The following is a 15,473-nucleotide window of genomic DNA, read 5'->3' on the forward strand; positions in this document are numbered from 1 at the left end:
ATATAAGTGCGCACTATTCTCGGATGGACGATCGGACGGGCACCAGGCTCTGGTGATGGACTGACTGGCGCGTGAATCATTCAGAAGTGATCTACGATCTGGCAGACGTGGAGCACGCGACGAGCTCGAGGTGTGTGTTTCGGTAGTTTTGATACGCGCAAAAAAAAGAGCGAGAGGGACACCCTGCAGCAGTAGCGAAGAAACGATAACGTTCGTCCCACGTTGGCACGTGCCCCGAGGGGTGTGATACGCGATCGACTGCGATCGACCGCGTGCTGTTCTGCAGGGGGTCTGGAACGCACGTGTTTTCGTGGCGAGTGGTGTTCGGATCGTGTGCCGCCTCAGCTCACTGGCGGAAGAAACAAAAAGAAAACCCCCATCTGGAAGGATGGTCTGAAGGTTCTGTTGGCCTGTCTGTGGGGTAGTCTCGGTTTTTTTATCACGAGTTTTCATCACAATTTGGCATCGTCAGCCTCACAACAAACTGCCACTGGAACGAGCTCACGGAACGAGCTGTGTGTGAGTGGCACGTCAAAACAATCCGGGCTTCGAACGAGCCACCCGTAAAAGGACAATCAGCGTAAGTTTGATGATTATTGACACCATTGGCATTGGTTCATCCAACCAAAAGGGGATACATTCACACATACACGAGGTTCTGGACGGTTTCCAGAGTCGCAGCATCCTCGCCGCGGTGGTCAGCCAGCCATGAGTTGGCTATTTATTTTCTCCCGTTCTCGATCGCCCGGGTCTGACAAATGTCACCGTAATGTCATCCGTTCCACCGCGATAACCTCGTCCATCTTGTTACGATCGCGCTTGCTCACCGTGCCGGGCCACTTTTCCTGGTCATCCTGGCCGGGTTATGTGTGTGTGTGTGTGTGTGTGCGGGACCGCCTAGCAAGAATGGTAATTGAATTTGGATGCTTCCACAGGCATTGACACTTGTGCTGTGCCGTTTCGGTGATGCGCCATGCTCGTCCTCGTCCTCGAGGGGGGAGATTTTTTTTTTCTCAGTGGAAAAAGAGACCCAAGAGATGGCAAGGAAGGGAGAGGAAGGCGAGGGGGGGCTTTTCTTTTCGCGGACCTCCCGGTTCCCCTTGGCCAATCCCCCCCCCCCCCCCGCGGTGCTCGTTTCGGTCCGATTCGAACAGGCTGTTTGGGCTGATTCAATTACGACGAAGAGAAGCAAGGGGGTTAAAAATAAACCTTAATTCTACTTTATCCATTTGCGCGCAGAAACAAAAAAAAACATGCTACACGACGAATAAATCACACACTCACCGCCGTCGTCGTCGTCGTCGTCGTCGTCGTTGGCTTCGTCGATCGCTGCTCATTTGGCTGGTGGAGGCCAAAAGCCGACGGCACCACCAACAACGGGGTGTTTGGCGATCTCACCCTAGCCCATGGGCAGTCCCGCTCCGTTGGACGCGAGTGCGTCGCCTGCTACCCCTTTTTTTTGTTTTAAATTTTCGCTAAAGGACACCCTTACGCGAGTCGACCGTCGCCTACTGCGTTGGCATGCGCGATCGAATGCCGGAAGAGCAGGGCAACAATAACACGTCGTCGTCGTTGTCGTCGATTGTTGCCTGGCGTGTTTTTTTTGCGTTAATATTTTCTTGGGGGAGAGGGATTTTTCCCGAGCTGTCCCGGGGCCAGGAGCTGTCCCGGAACGATGTCAACCGGCCAAGCTAAGCCCGATAATTGTGCGATCCCTTCCACACCATGGCTTAGCTCGTAGTAACGTTGCCCAACGTTCCTCTCGAGCCACATCAACGGGGTTTCGTGCGTGATTGATCGCTTGCCGAGCGTGGCGTGACATAATCCACCGCTACGGGCGATACTCATTCCCTTCGTTGATCACAGCCCCAAAGCGCTCACCGTGAAAGTGCGTACCCCAAAAGTGGATGGCCAAAATACCCGATCGCGATCGAGCCGCGTTGATGCGACTGATCATGCCCAGGCGATCGTGCGATCGCGGATAGGCGCGTTTTCTCTAATCGGAGGCACACAAGCTGGCCCACAAACGAACCGACTCGAGGTGGTGGTGCATCTCCTGGGGTAAGGGAGTCCTAAAAATACCCTGGACTCTCGGGGGCTTTCTCGGGGGCACCCCAAAGTCGTACGGGGAAAAAGGGCTAGCGCAGCGCCATCTAGCGGCACAGTGTGCGCGGGCCCGCGTGGTGTGTGAAATAACTTCCTTGATTGGAGAATCGGCCACTGGTATGGGTGGTGCCCGTGTTGATTGTGTCGAGAGTGTGTTTTTCCGCGAGACCGAACGACGGATTGCCGAAGCATGTGTCACGCGAAGGCACGCACAGTCGCGCGACTTTTCCACACACTTTTCCGACCTGTTCTGGGGTGTTGTCGTTTGTCTCGCACCACAGCCACTTATTCGCGTGTGATTGCTTAGTGCGCAATGCCTAAGACGAGAGCGACCTGTTTTCCTGGTCGAACAAGGGCTGCTCAGATGCTGTAAAGCGAATGTCCTTGCTGACATGACAAACCACCGTTTGTTGGGTATTGACATTTGGCGCGTTTGGGGTGAGCCACCTGGAAATTGTCTCTTCTCCAGACGTTCCAGTTCCAGTTCCAGAGCCTCCAAGCGACCCAAAGCCATCACAAACATATCCTTGACACGATCACTCGATCACGTGGGCACATCATTCATATCATATGTTTGACCGAAGCTTCCTAACCTATCAATCACCGCTCGTGAAGATACGTGTGGGGTTGAGCAATTGTCCTTTCTCACATCCCCTCCCCCTCCCTTTCCCTCTTCCTCTTCCTCCCGCATAGACCCCCAGTTCGAACATTCCGCAGAAGTGCGCGCAGTACCTGCAATACACACCCTGGCGTGCTTACTCATTAGTCCCCTCGTGCGCGCGTTTTCCATTCACCCCGCAGCAGCTTTTCCCGAAACACCATCCCCCCCCCCCCCTAGCTCGTGGTCACAAATGGTTACCGTTTGATAGCGAGGTGGAGATCGCCCCCGTCGCATCCTTCGCACCGGTCGCCTTCGTGGCCCTGGTGACCGACGGAGGTGTCGCATCGTCGAGGGTGAAGACGTGTTGACGAGAGGGTAATGGGGAGAGAAAGCAGGAGGGGGAGGTTTCAGTTTCGCACACACCACTGCAACCGCACACACACACACGCGGGCGCGCGCGAGAGCTCGCGGGGCCCGCATTATCATCAGCTTTTGTCTTCTGGGAGATTTATTTTAAGAAATTCTATCAGCCAGCACAAATGGGCGGCAGCGGCACCCGCCGGCCAACCTTTTCGAGCCAGTGAGACGTGAGCATGGAAAATTTAAAAATACAAATCCGCGCCGCACAACCGTTCGGCCGACGCGGTTTGCCGTTTGCGGTTTGCCTGGCTGAGTCTGGCTTTTGCTGGCTTGGCTGGCTGGCTGGCTGGTTAGCTAGTTTGCTGGCTGCTGGCTGCTCGGTTGCTGGTCGGCTGTGTGGTTCAGTAGCAGCAGCAGCAGCAGCAGCCTGCCAACGGGTTCGGCTCGTTTGTGTGCCGTCTGGTCCCAAGGGTGGCCATTGTTTGCCGGTGTGCGTTCCGGCGCGCTACGGGACCCGGATTTTGCCGGTGCCTCCATCCTGGCTGGTGCTGGTATTTTTGTTTCAATTTGGCCAGCTTCTCGCTCTCTCTCGCTCTCTCTCTCCCCATGGTGGCCATCTCGGTCACTCACACCAAACCACAACCAGGCGGCAGGACCCGCGGTACCATTCCCGTGCGCTTGTTCCCTACTCGCTCGCTTGTGGTCGCGATTGTGTACTATTATTTTAAGTAGGTTCGCTTGTTTTGTTCCAACGGGCGGAGAATCGAACCCGGTGTCACGGGCGTGCGCTTTCGGGTTGTGCTTGCCTTTTAAAAACTGTACTGTGTGCCGCTGTGTGTATGTGTGTGTGTGCAGGTTTGTTGTCCATCCCGGGGACGCGATGGAGGCGCAACTAGCAACACAGACGGACAGGTGATTTTCTATGACAGTGCGCTGCGACATTGACTGGCTACCGAAAAGGGGTTGAAACACTCACCCCGAGGCTCCGCCAAAGGGCATTTTTGGGGGTGGATTCACAAGGGTGTCTCAAGGATGGCACTCGAGGTCTGGGAAACACACCCCTAAAACGATCCTCACGATCGCTTCCTTACGACTTGGGAGCAGGCTTTTAGATGGGCACAGGTGGCAAGATCTCATATCCGGCAGCGTGTGTGTGTGTGTGTGTCGCAAGATAACACACCGTCGATCGGTGGGATCGTGGCCACCCGGCAAGGCGTCCTGGCAATTGTGTTTAGAAATAGCTCACACGATCGCCTCGCCGCTATATCTGGAACCGAACGCTTGAATGTGTCTCATCGTTTGCCCGTTTTTTTTTTGTCAGCCCTTTCCGGGGCTTACCGAGGATCGCTTGCACAACCCGGGACGCTCGGGGGGATTGTTCCGTGCCCCAGAAACGGCTTCCCGGTCACATAAATCACGCGATCCGCTCGTTGGAGAAGCGAAGAACCTCCCGCAAAAAGGGTCGCTCGTCGCTGGTGGTGTGGTGGCGTTTTATTTTACATTCTTTTTTTTTCTCTTCTCACCCCCATTCCAACCCCCTCCCCCACTGCCTCCCACCCTATGCACCCATGCCACTCCACCCCCCCCCCCCCCCCACCGCCCATTCGCACGCTAACTGGCGTTATTTTCGTTGCGCCTTCGTTTCGGCACAGCTCGAGACGAGATTTCGGTGCGACGGAGGCTATCCGTCTTCGTCACCGCTGGGATGGATCCAAATTTTCCGAACAACCGAACGCGCGCGAGAAATCGCCGATGGAAATTCATTCTTTCACACACTCGCTCTCTTTCTGTCGCCCGTTGCCGCGAGATTAACGCGCGCGCGCGCGCGTGTGTGCGTTTGTTTTGCTCGCGCGATTATGTGCCCCGAAATTGCCGTCGCCGGTGAAATCCTTTCTCCTTCGGCCCGGCTGGGCCCTTGCCGAGTATCAGTGGCCCGATGCCGTTGTACACGAGGGTGACACAGACCCCTCCCCCCTCCCCAGCCCCCAATGCCGCTGTCCGGATGAAAACCCGCCGGGCCCCCCTGGGTTTTCCGTTTTTCTTCACGCGCTCGCATTCCCGCGCACGCAGACGGTCACGGCCCAACAAGTGGTTGGGTGGTGCGTTGTTATTTTCCTCCTTTCGATCATCTCGCTCTTTCTCTCTTTCTCTCTCCTCCCCTCTTTCTCTCGCTCTCTCTCTCCTTCTGACGTCACCTTTGGCGGGGCACGCCGTTTCGCGACAAAACACGCCAAATCGCGCACACACACCCACCCACCCACACACAGATACACAGATGCACGCACAATTTTCGCGATCGCGCGAAAACTCGTCGGCGCCAACGGCAAAGCCATGTGCGCGTCGATATCGCACCCGAAGCCCGGGAAAATGGGGGTGGGCCCTAAGCCGATCGATCGAAGGGCCGATCCGGGCGAGGGATCGAAGGGCCCAGTGTGGGGCGGTGGGAGGTGTGATCGAGTGGCACATTGGAATGAACTGCATCGGTTTTTGCTAAGGTGCCCGCCATTCTCTGCCATTGCAGCCGTTTCCGTCCGCAGAAGTGACCTAAAATTGGCCTTTATTTTTAAAAATGGACGCCGCAAGCACGCACCCCCTTGGAGGTCGCCCCAGTAGCTGCACCGGGGGTGGTGGTGGTGGTGGTGGTGGTGGCGGTGGAGGTGGAAGACTGCCAGCAGGAGCGGGCAGTTCAAGTCCGCAGCAGTTCTGCCTTCGATGGCACAATCATCAGGTAAGGATGCAACGCTTCGCCTTCGCCCCTCATCGCTTGATGGCGCAGATCCTCATATCTTTTTATTCTCTCTCTCTCTCTCTCTCTCTCCACCTATTGACTGTTCCGTAACGCCTTGGTAACGCCAGGCAAGCCTACTTAGCTCGCTACCGCTGCTGCTCGACCAGTCACACTTGACAGACGTCACGCTGATGGCAGAAGGGCAGAAGATCAAGGCTCATCGTGTTGTGCTGAGCGCGTGTAGCACGTTCTTCTCGGAACTTTTCCGCACGCTGGACGGTGCACAATATCCGGTGGTGGTACTTCCGGGAGCGTCCTATCACGCCGTGGCCGCTCTCATCACCTTCATGTACTCGGGTGAGGTGAACGTGTACGAGGCACAGATATCCGTGCTGCTATCCCTGGCGGAGACGCTCGGCATCAAGGGTTTGGCCGATTTCAACAGTGTGAGTAAAGGAACTCGTCGAGCTGTGCTGCCTTTCGCCACCGTTTTTCATCATTGATATCCTTCGCTTGCCCTTCCAGAATCCCAACAAATCAAGCACACCTTCGACGGAAGGGTCCTCGTCCCGGGACTCGGACGTACCATCGCCCTACCACTCGATGAAGGTGTCCTCACCGGTGGATTGCTTCTTTTCCCGACCGTACGGGTTTGGGGCTGATATGCTCGAGATGCGCGGCGGTGCCCAAGCCCTCAATCTGATCACCAACTCCGGTGGTTCGAACGGAAGTGCCTTAGGTTCCAACGGTGGCAATGGCTCTGGAGTCGCAAATCATCATAACGACAGTAACATCGGTGCGAGTCTACCTTCTAAATCGTCCTCGTCGACGTCTTCAGCGGCGTGTGATTTGTACGCTCGGTTCGAAGCCGAAAGAAACGACCAGCTGTCGGCGGAAGCACTCTGGAAGATGAACGAGCTTAACCTGCACACGGAAAGCAACACCCTGAAGGAGAAGCATCAAAACCTGCACCGTTCGAGCACCCCGATTCGGCCGGTCTATTCCCAGCAGCAGCAGAACTCCACGGTATCGCATGGATCCGCAGGTGACGGTCGCGCGATGGTGGAGTCGGCCATGTTTGGTGGAGAAAGCACACGAGACTGTAAACTCAACAATGGACCACTGTTGTTGGGCGTGAAGCTGAAGGAGGAAGATCTCTCCGACACCATCCACCAGCTGCAGCAGTCGTACGGTTCCGTACCATCGACACCAACTCCACCAGCGTCGGGTTTGGAGGATACGAGCGTGCGAGCCGGCTCCCGGAAGTCGCTCAACTCACAGGACACCGCTAGCAACAAGCGCAAAAAACTGGAGAAAATCGCCGAAAACCTTTACGAAACCCTAAAGCAGTCAACCGAGGGCAGCAAGCTTCCGCTCAGCTTGTTCAGCAAGCCACCTACAGTGACACCGGTCAGTAGCACCCAGAACCTGTACCTTGCGCATCACTTTCTCACGAATGAGAGCGCTTCGAAGACGCCGGAAAATTTTAGCCTGGAGTCGTCACACCCAAACGCGGCTTCCAACCCGAACACGCGTGCTTCACCAATCGCTACGGCCACCTCCATCGGGACGGCGTCCTCACCCACCGCCACACCCGGTTCTTTGCTTCCGCTGGCGTCTCCATCATCAGGCGGGGCCAACGAGAATCTCATCAAAACGCTTCACATTACGCATCCGGCGCAGGTGATGCAGCAGCAGCAGCAGGCTCAGGCACAACAGCAGCCTCCAACCCAGAAACCGCCCTCGTCGAAGCTGTACGCAACGTGCGGTATCTGCAACAAGCAGCTCAGCAACCAGTACAACCTGCGAGTGCACTTGGAAACTCATCAGAACGTCCGGTAAGTTTGGCAGTCTGCGGTCAGCGGTAACCGGTGGCTCTCTTTTTACGAACCCCCTTTTTTGCCCATTTTGCCATTCCAGGTACGCCTGTCAGGTATGTTCGCACGTGTCCCGAAGTAAGGACGCGTTGCGGAAGCACGTGTCCTATCGCCACCCGGGTACTCCGAGTCCGTGCGATCCGGAAACGAAACGGAAGCGATCGAAAGCCAACTCATTCAGCCAGCTGGCAAAGCAGGAGGCCGAACAGCAGGCCGTGGCCATCCTAAACCATCACCACCAACAGCAGCAACAGCAGCAGCAGGCGAGCAATTTGCTTGCGAACCTAACCTCACAAAACCCGCTGCCATCGTTGTTGCAGTCGATCGCGGCGCACCACAAATCGGCAGCGTTGCTGTTCAATCAAACAGCTTCGGCGGCCGCTCTGGCTTCGTCGGTCGGGAACTCGCCATCTTCCTCTGTGACGGAACCGGTGGGATCTCCGGCGAGGTGTTCGAGCACGAGCGGCAGCAAGCGTGATGGAGGCGCATCCGGTGAATCCGGAGACTCGTCGAAACCATGCCCGGACGGAAAGGCGGACGATCGAAAAGGCAGCGATGCGGACGTGATCAAATCTGACAAAGACATTTAAATGCGCCCCTTCTTCCGCTTCCGGTGCCTTCAGGGCGCGCTAGGACACGCTAGGCAGACGGCAGCTCGACCGAAAGTTGCTGGGAACTTTCACTGAAAAAAGACATTAGGTTAACGAGTAAACTTCACGATAGTACGATAGTGAGCACCGTTTGATCGCCGTTCCGCGCGCAGATCACCCGAGATCGGCAAAGCTCACACAACGGAACCGATCGAGCAAACTTCCCATCCTCCCGGTGTATCCTATTTACGGTTCAATTTGAATTTTGGTTTTGTTTTTTCCTTCTTTCTTTCCACGATTTTCTATTTGTTTCTTGATTACAATTTGGGTTCCAATTTTGGTTACAATCCTCCACCACGTGCGTTCAACTGATGCACACGTTTGGTACGTTCGGTTTTACTTAAACTTGTTCCCTAGCTGTGATAGTAAGACAATATTTTGTATAGACCTGTAAACTCTGAATAAGATCTTTCTGCGGGCAGTCACATTTCCAGCAATTATGTGCTTACATTATCGGTCCTTCACGAAGGTTTCCGTTCGTTCTCGCTCACTTAACCCACTTCGCTCGTAACCTTCAGACTAAACTGTTAGACTCATAACCAGCCAAACCCCAAACCTTCCGGCCAAATAGAGGATCTCACGTTCTCCGTTCGAAACTGGCCCCGTTAACATGTGTGCCTTACGAACAGAACACCAAGTAGGAATATTTCGCTGCTAGTGTAACTACTACCTCAAATCACCGCCAAGGAGAGGACCGTTTAGAGGCACAAGTACCGAAGGTGCCTACGAAAGCGAACGGATAGGCCCGTTGCCAACAATACCTACGCTGATAGGACAGCCCAATGTTGACCACTAGAAAGACATTTAGATATCTACCCTTCCTCCAACGAGACGATAATTTCACCGTATTTTGATTTATTTCTACTATAGCTATTATTTTAATCTAAGCCACCGACACAAGTGCCTCGAACTACGCATGTTCGCTCTAGTCTTTACCCTAACGCACCCGTTTTATTTTCTTTTCGGTTCCTCTTCGTGCGAAATCAACGTGCGAAACAGCTGGCAAGCTGAGCTGCAGTTCGCACTCTAGAGGTTGTTTGTTTATGGTAAAGAACACGAGTGTTTATGAAACGAAACAGAAACTTAAAAAAAGACAAAATCTTCTCTCATAAGCAACGATAGGCTAAAAAATATAGTTATTACTTGAGATGTAGTTTAACACGCGTGTATCCTCGTTCTGTGCACGGGCAAGACACGTGTTGTACTATAGACTATGTTCAATGTTACCACCATGATCAACTGTACGATCAACACCGCGACCTCTATCTAAGGCGCTCCATCACACACCGCTGAGAGCGTGGGGAATGTTATATTTCATCTTGTGAAAACTTCTGTAGCGGTTTACATGAATTTGTGAAATTTTAATGAAATTAAACACGAATAGTAAATAATGGATTTCTCCTAGCCGAACCGACTCATAAGAATTATTTGTAAACTAATACCGTACCAAAGTAACATGACGTGAGTTTTTAATTTTTTTTTATAATAAAACATGTTTGCTCAATATACAAAGGATATTTTTGGATGGAATTTCTGGACTTGGTTGTGGCGGCGATAGTGCTGTATCGTTCTAGCTCAAAACTTAAATCTCATGTTGATTACGACTTGTGTATTTCAACAATTGGGCTAAACATATAGCCCACGGTGAAAATCGATTAAATTTAGTCAATATTATCAAGGAGTGAGGAAGGCGAAAAAACGGAGTCTACGTACGTGTACACGTGAATAGAAAAGGACTGAGGAGAAATGGGCTGGGGAAATCGCACAGCTGTTTGAAAGTGAATGGTTTGATAATGTGACAAAGACCCTCTAGAAGTTGTGTGATTTCCCTTTCTCCCTCTAATACTTTTACTTGTGTAAAGTCCTTTTTTCTATTCTTTCTTACTCTTCAGTATAGTTTTTTTTCGTGCGTGTAAAAATCTAGTTGAAAAATAAATATTCTACCTATAGAGGTTATTATTCTGCAACACTAATCAAACGTATAGAACAGTGCTTAGTTACATTTTTACCCTTTTTATTTCATCACACATGAAACAAGTTTTTATAAATTATTTTAAATAAGTTTTTTTAATATATGTGCGTGGGGCTGGATACAGATTACGGATATTTTCCCGCGTACGCATGTACCATGCTTATTGACAGTCCTTAGGGCTGTCAAATCGAGGTCGGAGCTCCGTATCCTTGTAACCTTTATTCTTGCGTTATTTATTCTATATGGTTTTATAAAATCCAGCTTCAAATTTTTATGACTCCGTGCATTGAAAATTTGTAATAAAAGTTATAAGAAGTAAATAACTGCATAATAATAGAATATTTTGTGCGGTTCTTTAACGGCTGCTGAATTAACATTTTTAATTTGGCAACTGCGACGTTGAAACGTCAGTGCAAGCATGCTTGCGGAGACGTCAAATCGCGCCAAAAGCCTAATTCGCGCTCACTCGAGTGTTTCGTGTTTTGGATCTCGTGAAAGTTTGTGAATTTTATGTGGTACTAATTTTTGGCATTAGTAGAGATTGCAAAGATGTCTAAAAACAAAGATAAAGTGCCCTGCTCACCAAATACACTGCACAACTATTTCGCTCGATCTCCTGCAAGCACGAAGAAACCGGCAAATCCATCAACCCCGACCAGCTCACTGGCGCGACCGGCCGCTGCCAAGACGCCCTTGAATGATACTCCGAAAAGGGAAAAACATGCTGTAAAAATTGAGAAAACATCAGCAGGTAAATCGAGTAAAGCTTTTGATGAAAAGACCGTAACCAATTCAAATGATGATGAGGATGAGGAAGTGATTGTTGCTCGCAAAAAGCGTCGTCGCAACATCTTCAATGACGAAGATAATTCAGAGCAGGACGGCGGGGACGACGATTCCATGGCCAACATTGAAAACAAGCAAAATAACAATAATGTTACGGACGAGGCAGACTCAAAGCGTATTGCAGTGTTGAGTGCGTTTGAACGCCCAACCGCAACGATCGATGACGATAAAGAAACAAAGAAAAAGTCTCCTATGGATGCGGTAGAAGACGGTCCTGTGCAGAAAAAGATCAAACTCGAAAAAATCAATGAACCGAGCGATGATGTAGGCGTCGCGCTTGAAGAACCAATGGTCTGGAAGCATCAGCAGTTGGAGTTTTTGAAGCCTAAAAATATAAAGGACATTTACGGCAACAAACCCGGAAACGAAAAGTACGATGAACGAACGCTCTTCGTGCCGGAATCATTTTTGCAAACGCTAACTCCGGTAAGGAGCCAATGACCATAGCTCTAGCCTTTGTGGCGTTTAGATGGGGTGTAGTAATCAATTTGTTGTTTTTTCTCTTTTGCAGGCTATGCGACAATGGTGGATACTCAAGAGCAAAAATTATGACTGCATTCTATTCTTCAAAGTGGGCAAATTTTATGAACTGTACCACATGGACGCCGAGGTCGGAGTAAAGGAGCTCGGGTTTACGTTTATGAAGGGCGAATTTGCCCACTCTGGCTTTCCCGAGCAAGCGTACGACCGCATGTCGACAACACTCGTCGAGCGGGGCTACAAGGTGGCCCGGGTGGAACAAACCGAAACTCCCGAGATGATGCAGGAACGGTGCAAAACCGAACGGACCAACTCCAAGTACGATAAAGTTGTGCGGCGGGAGATCTGCCAGATTACGGTCAAGGGAACGGAGGTCTTTGGGCAGCAAGTGAGCATCACGACCAACCACCAGCCACGCTACATGATGGCCATCGCGGAAACCGTTCGCCACGGCACAGGCAGTCGCTTCGGAGTTTGCTTCATCGACACCTCGATCGGATTGTTCCAGCTCGGCGAGTTCGATGATGACCCGCAGCAGTCTCGTTTGCTCACGTTGCTATCACACTACCCACCGGTGTTAGTACTTCATGAGCGTTTTTCTTCGGGTACGTCATCCGAAGGAATGCAGCGTCTTTTTAAAACACTGCTCGCTAACGTCAAGCGAGAGCCACTAACAAATGGCAACCAATTTTGGTTGGGCGAAAAGACGCTCAAATATCTGGCCGAAATGTGCTACGATGGGCCGGCGAGCGAGTCGTCCAAATGGCCACCGGTTCTGCGTGCCATGATGGATGACACGGATAGCCTCGGTTTGACGCCGAAAGAATCGTACCAGCTTGCGTTAAAAGCGCTCGGAGGCTGCATTTGGTACCTGCAACGGTGCCTTCTGGATCAGCAGGTCCTGGGACTTGCTATATTCGAGGAATATGTGCCACTCGACGAACAGCGGCCAATGGCTACGGACGTGGCGAGCCGCTTAGAGGGGGCCGTGAAAGCCAAGCGCTTCATGGTGCTGGATTCGATTACGATGAACAACCTGAAGCTAGTCGGATCGGAGAGTTCGCTGGTGGAACGATTGGATCACACCTGCACGAAGTTTGGCAAGCGCCTGTTGTACAACTGGGTCTGTGCGCCGAGCTGTGAAATGGATGTCATCTTACAGCGCCAGGAAGCGGTCAGTGAGCTAATTGCGAAGCCGGACCTGCTGATGGACGTTCGCGCGATTCTAGGCCAACTGCCGGATATGGAGCGTCATCTGGCGCAGGTTCACGGATTCGGGAATCCCCAAAACAAAGGAAATTGCCCTGCTAAACGGGCAATCCTGTACGAAGAACATACGTACGGCAAGAAAAAAATAAGTGATTTTATCGCCACGCTGAAAGGATTCCGTGCGTTAACGGCACTGCCGGAATTGTTCGCAAACGTCAGTTCTAAGCTGCTCGTATTATTGACACAAAAAGCAGACACCAAAGCTACTTCGGGAGCCTTCCCTGCGATGGAGGAGAAGATTGAATTCTTCGAGAACGCGTTCGATCATGAGAAAGCCCTCAAGAGCGGCAGCATTACGCCGGAGAAAGGGCTCGACCCGGAGTACGATGCGATCGAGCAGGATATGAAGGATATGAAGAGCGAGCAGGATGAGTACCTCAAGGCACAGTGTAAGTTTTTCGGTTGCACTGTGCAGTACTTCGGCAACGACAAGAAGCGTTTCCAGCTAGAAGTACCAGAAGCTAAGGCAAAGAAAGCCAACCACGGCTACACGCTGGAGGGCACCAAATCGGGCAAGAATGCCGCAAAGCGGTTCCACACCGACGAAACGCGCCAGTTCCTCAAACAGATGATACAACTCGAAGATCGCCGTAAGGCGGTGCTCAAAGATTTGGCCAGAAGAATCTTTGAAAAGTTTTCGCTCGAATATGCCATGTGGAAAGGGTGTATCGATCTGGTGGCTACACTCGATGTGCTGACCTCGCTGGCTGAGTATGCCCGCACGGAAGGTGCGACATGCGTGCCGAAGCTGCTACAAGAGGATCCTTTGGGCAAGCAAAAGCCGATCATCGAAATCGAGGCTGGCTTTCATCCATGTGTCGAAGGTGAGGCGAAGGATAACTACATTCCAAACGGAATATCCATAGGCGGAGACTCGAGCGTACCTGCCAGTCTGGTGCTGCTTACTGGCCCAAACATGGGTGGTAAAAGTACTCTCATGCGGCAGGTTGGATTGTTGGCCGTGATGGCACAGATCGGGTCGCGTATTCCGGCGGAAAGCTGTCGCATGACGCTTATTGATCGCATTTTCACGCGTCTTGGTGCCAGCGACGATATTATGGCAGGTCACAGCACCTTTTTGGTGGAGCTGAACGAAACGTCCGCCATTCTGAAGCACGCCTCCTCGAATAGTCTGGTGCTGTTGGATGAATTGGGTCGCGGAACGGCGACCTACGACGGAACAGCCGTCGCCGGTGCCGTGGTGCACTTCCTGGTGGATCTGAAATGTCGCACGATCTTCTCGACACATTACCACAACCTGGTCGACAGTTTTCATGATGATCCGCGCATCACACTCGGGCACATGGTGAGCAATTCTATGATTCCACGATAATAAACTCGTTTCTATGTGATAAACTAACATGTTGCTCGTGTGCATTGCAGGCCTGCATGGTGGAAAATGAAGACGGTGACGATCCTACACAGGAGACGGTGACATTCCTCTACCGCTATGCTGAAGGTGCCTGCCCAAAGTCGTACGGGTTTAACGCAGCTAAGCTGGCGGGTATGCCCACGGCTATCATAAAACGGGCACACGAGGTGAGCAAACGAACTAGAGAATGTTATGCAGTGACAATTGACTATTATTTTTCTTTCCTTCCCCACCAATTCTCTACTCTTTAAGCTCTCTAAAACGGTCGAAGCGGAAGCACTTAAACGTAAGATATTAATGAAGCTACTGAAGAAATCTCCCCAAAGTGAGATCAAGGATCTCGTCGCCAAGCTGAAGAGTTGCCGATTTTAGGCTCAAACATATGAGTAGCCGTAATTGTATTTTCCCCTTTAGATCAGCCTTGAGTAAGATTTCTGAATTTCTGTCTGTATACGTGTAGCTTATAAGACGGTGCCATAAGTACAAATATGAAGCGGGATCAAAAATGGCTTGTTTTTCTGCATGACATCCGAAAAAAAGAATATCTACATTTTGTTTTAGTTTTATCTACATCAAAAAAGACAATGTATTTGAAAAATAGTTTAAATAACATAATATCCTTACAGGCGGCGGGACAAAGAAGGAAATTCTTTTCCGCAGCTTCATCCCACTTGCGTCGCGTTTGAAATGGTTCAATGGCTAAGAAACGAGTCGTTTCTGCCGGCTATTTTTCCATCCCAGTATTCTGCAGCGTTTGCTTTGTCATTATTCTGGAAGGAACTTAAAGCACTGTTTCCTCGTTACTGCCGCTACTGATGCTTCTGGTTGCTATCCTAACGCGCTTATCTAATCCATCCTCCAAAAGCCGCCAGTTCGAATACTGAGTGATAAGTTGTCACGTTCCCCATGTTACCTCGTCAAAATGTAATAAATAATCAGCTAAATAACCTGGTACCCCTTCGGGAAATTTGTTTCATGAGGCTACCAAAAATTATCCTATGGTATCACGCACGTGGACATCGCGCCGCACTCCACGTGCGTATCATTGAAAGGAACTTTGCTATAATAAACGTCTGCGTTCGTCTCCTTGCGGAGTTGCATAATACCGATGCAAATTGGAATGAAAGTAAATGTAAGGATCCGGCAGGCCCTTCTGTCAACTCCCTTGAGCCTTTTCCTGCTTCTGCACAGAATACCTCCCACAGCAAACGT

General features: G+C 51.3%; 2 protein-coding genes across 2 annotated transcripts; both read left to right on the forward strand.

Annotated features, from left to right (window-relative positions):
* Positions 1–5,636: 5,636 nt before the first annotated feature.
* On the forward strand, positions 5,637–10,020 carry LOC128730840 (broad-complex core protein isoforms 1/2/3/4/5). The gene is made up of 4 exons (XM_053823921.1): positions 5,637–5,795; positions 5,924–6,241; positions 6,321–7,633; positions 7,716–10,020. The coding sequence occupies exons 1-4, from the start codon at positions 5,637–5,639 to the stop codon at positions 8,260–8,262; spliced, it is 2,337 nt and encodes a 778-aa protein (XP_053679896.1). The 3' UTR covers positions 8,263–10,020.
* An 823-nt stretch (positions 10,021–10,843) lies between these two features.
* Positions 10,844–14,633, forward strand: LOC128720427 (probable DNA mismatch repair protein Msh6). The gene is made up of 4 exons (XM_053814097.1): positions 10,844–11,566; positions 11,652–14,195; positions 14,273–14,428; positions 14,514–14,633. Exons 1-4 carry the CDS (start codon positions 10,844–10,846, stop codon positions 14,631–14,633), a joined length of 3,543 nt encoding a protein of 1,180 aa, XP_053670072.1.
* The last annotated feature ends 840 nt before the right edge of the window (positions 14,634–15,473 follow it).

The sequence above is a fragment of the Anopheles nili genome, chromosome 2 (assembly GCF_943737925.1).
Source record: "Anopheles nili chromosome 2, idAnoNiliSN_F5_01, whole genome shotgun sequence".
NCBI classification, from domain to species: Eukaryota; Metazoa; Arthropoda; class Insecta; order Diptera; family Culicidae; genus Anopheles; species Anopheles nili.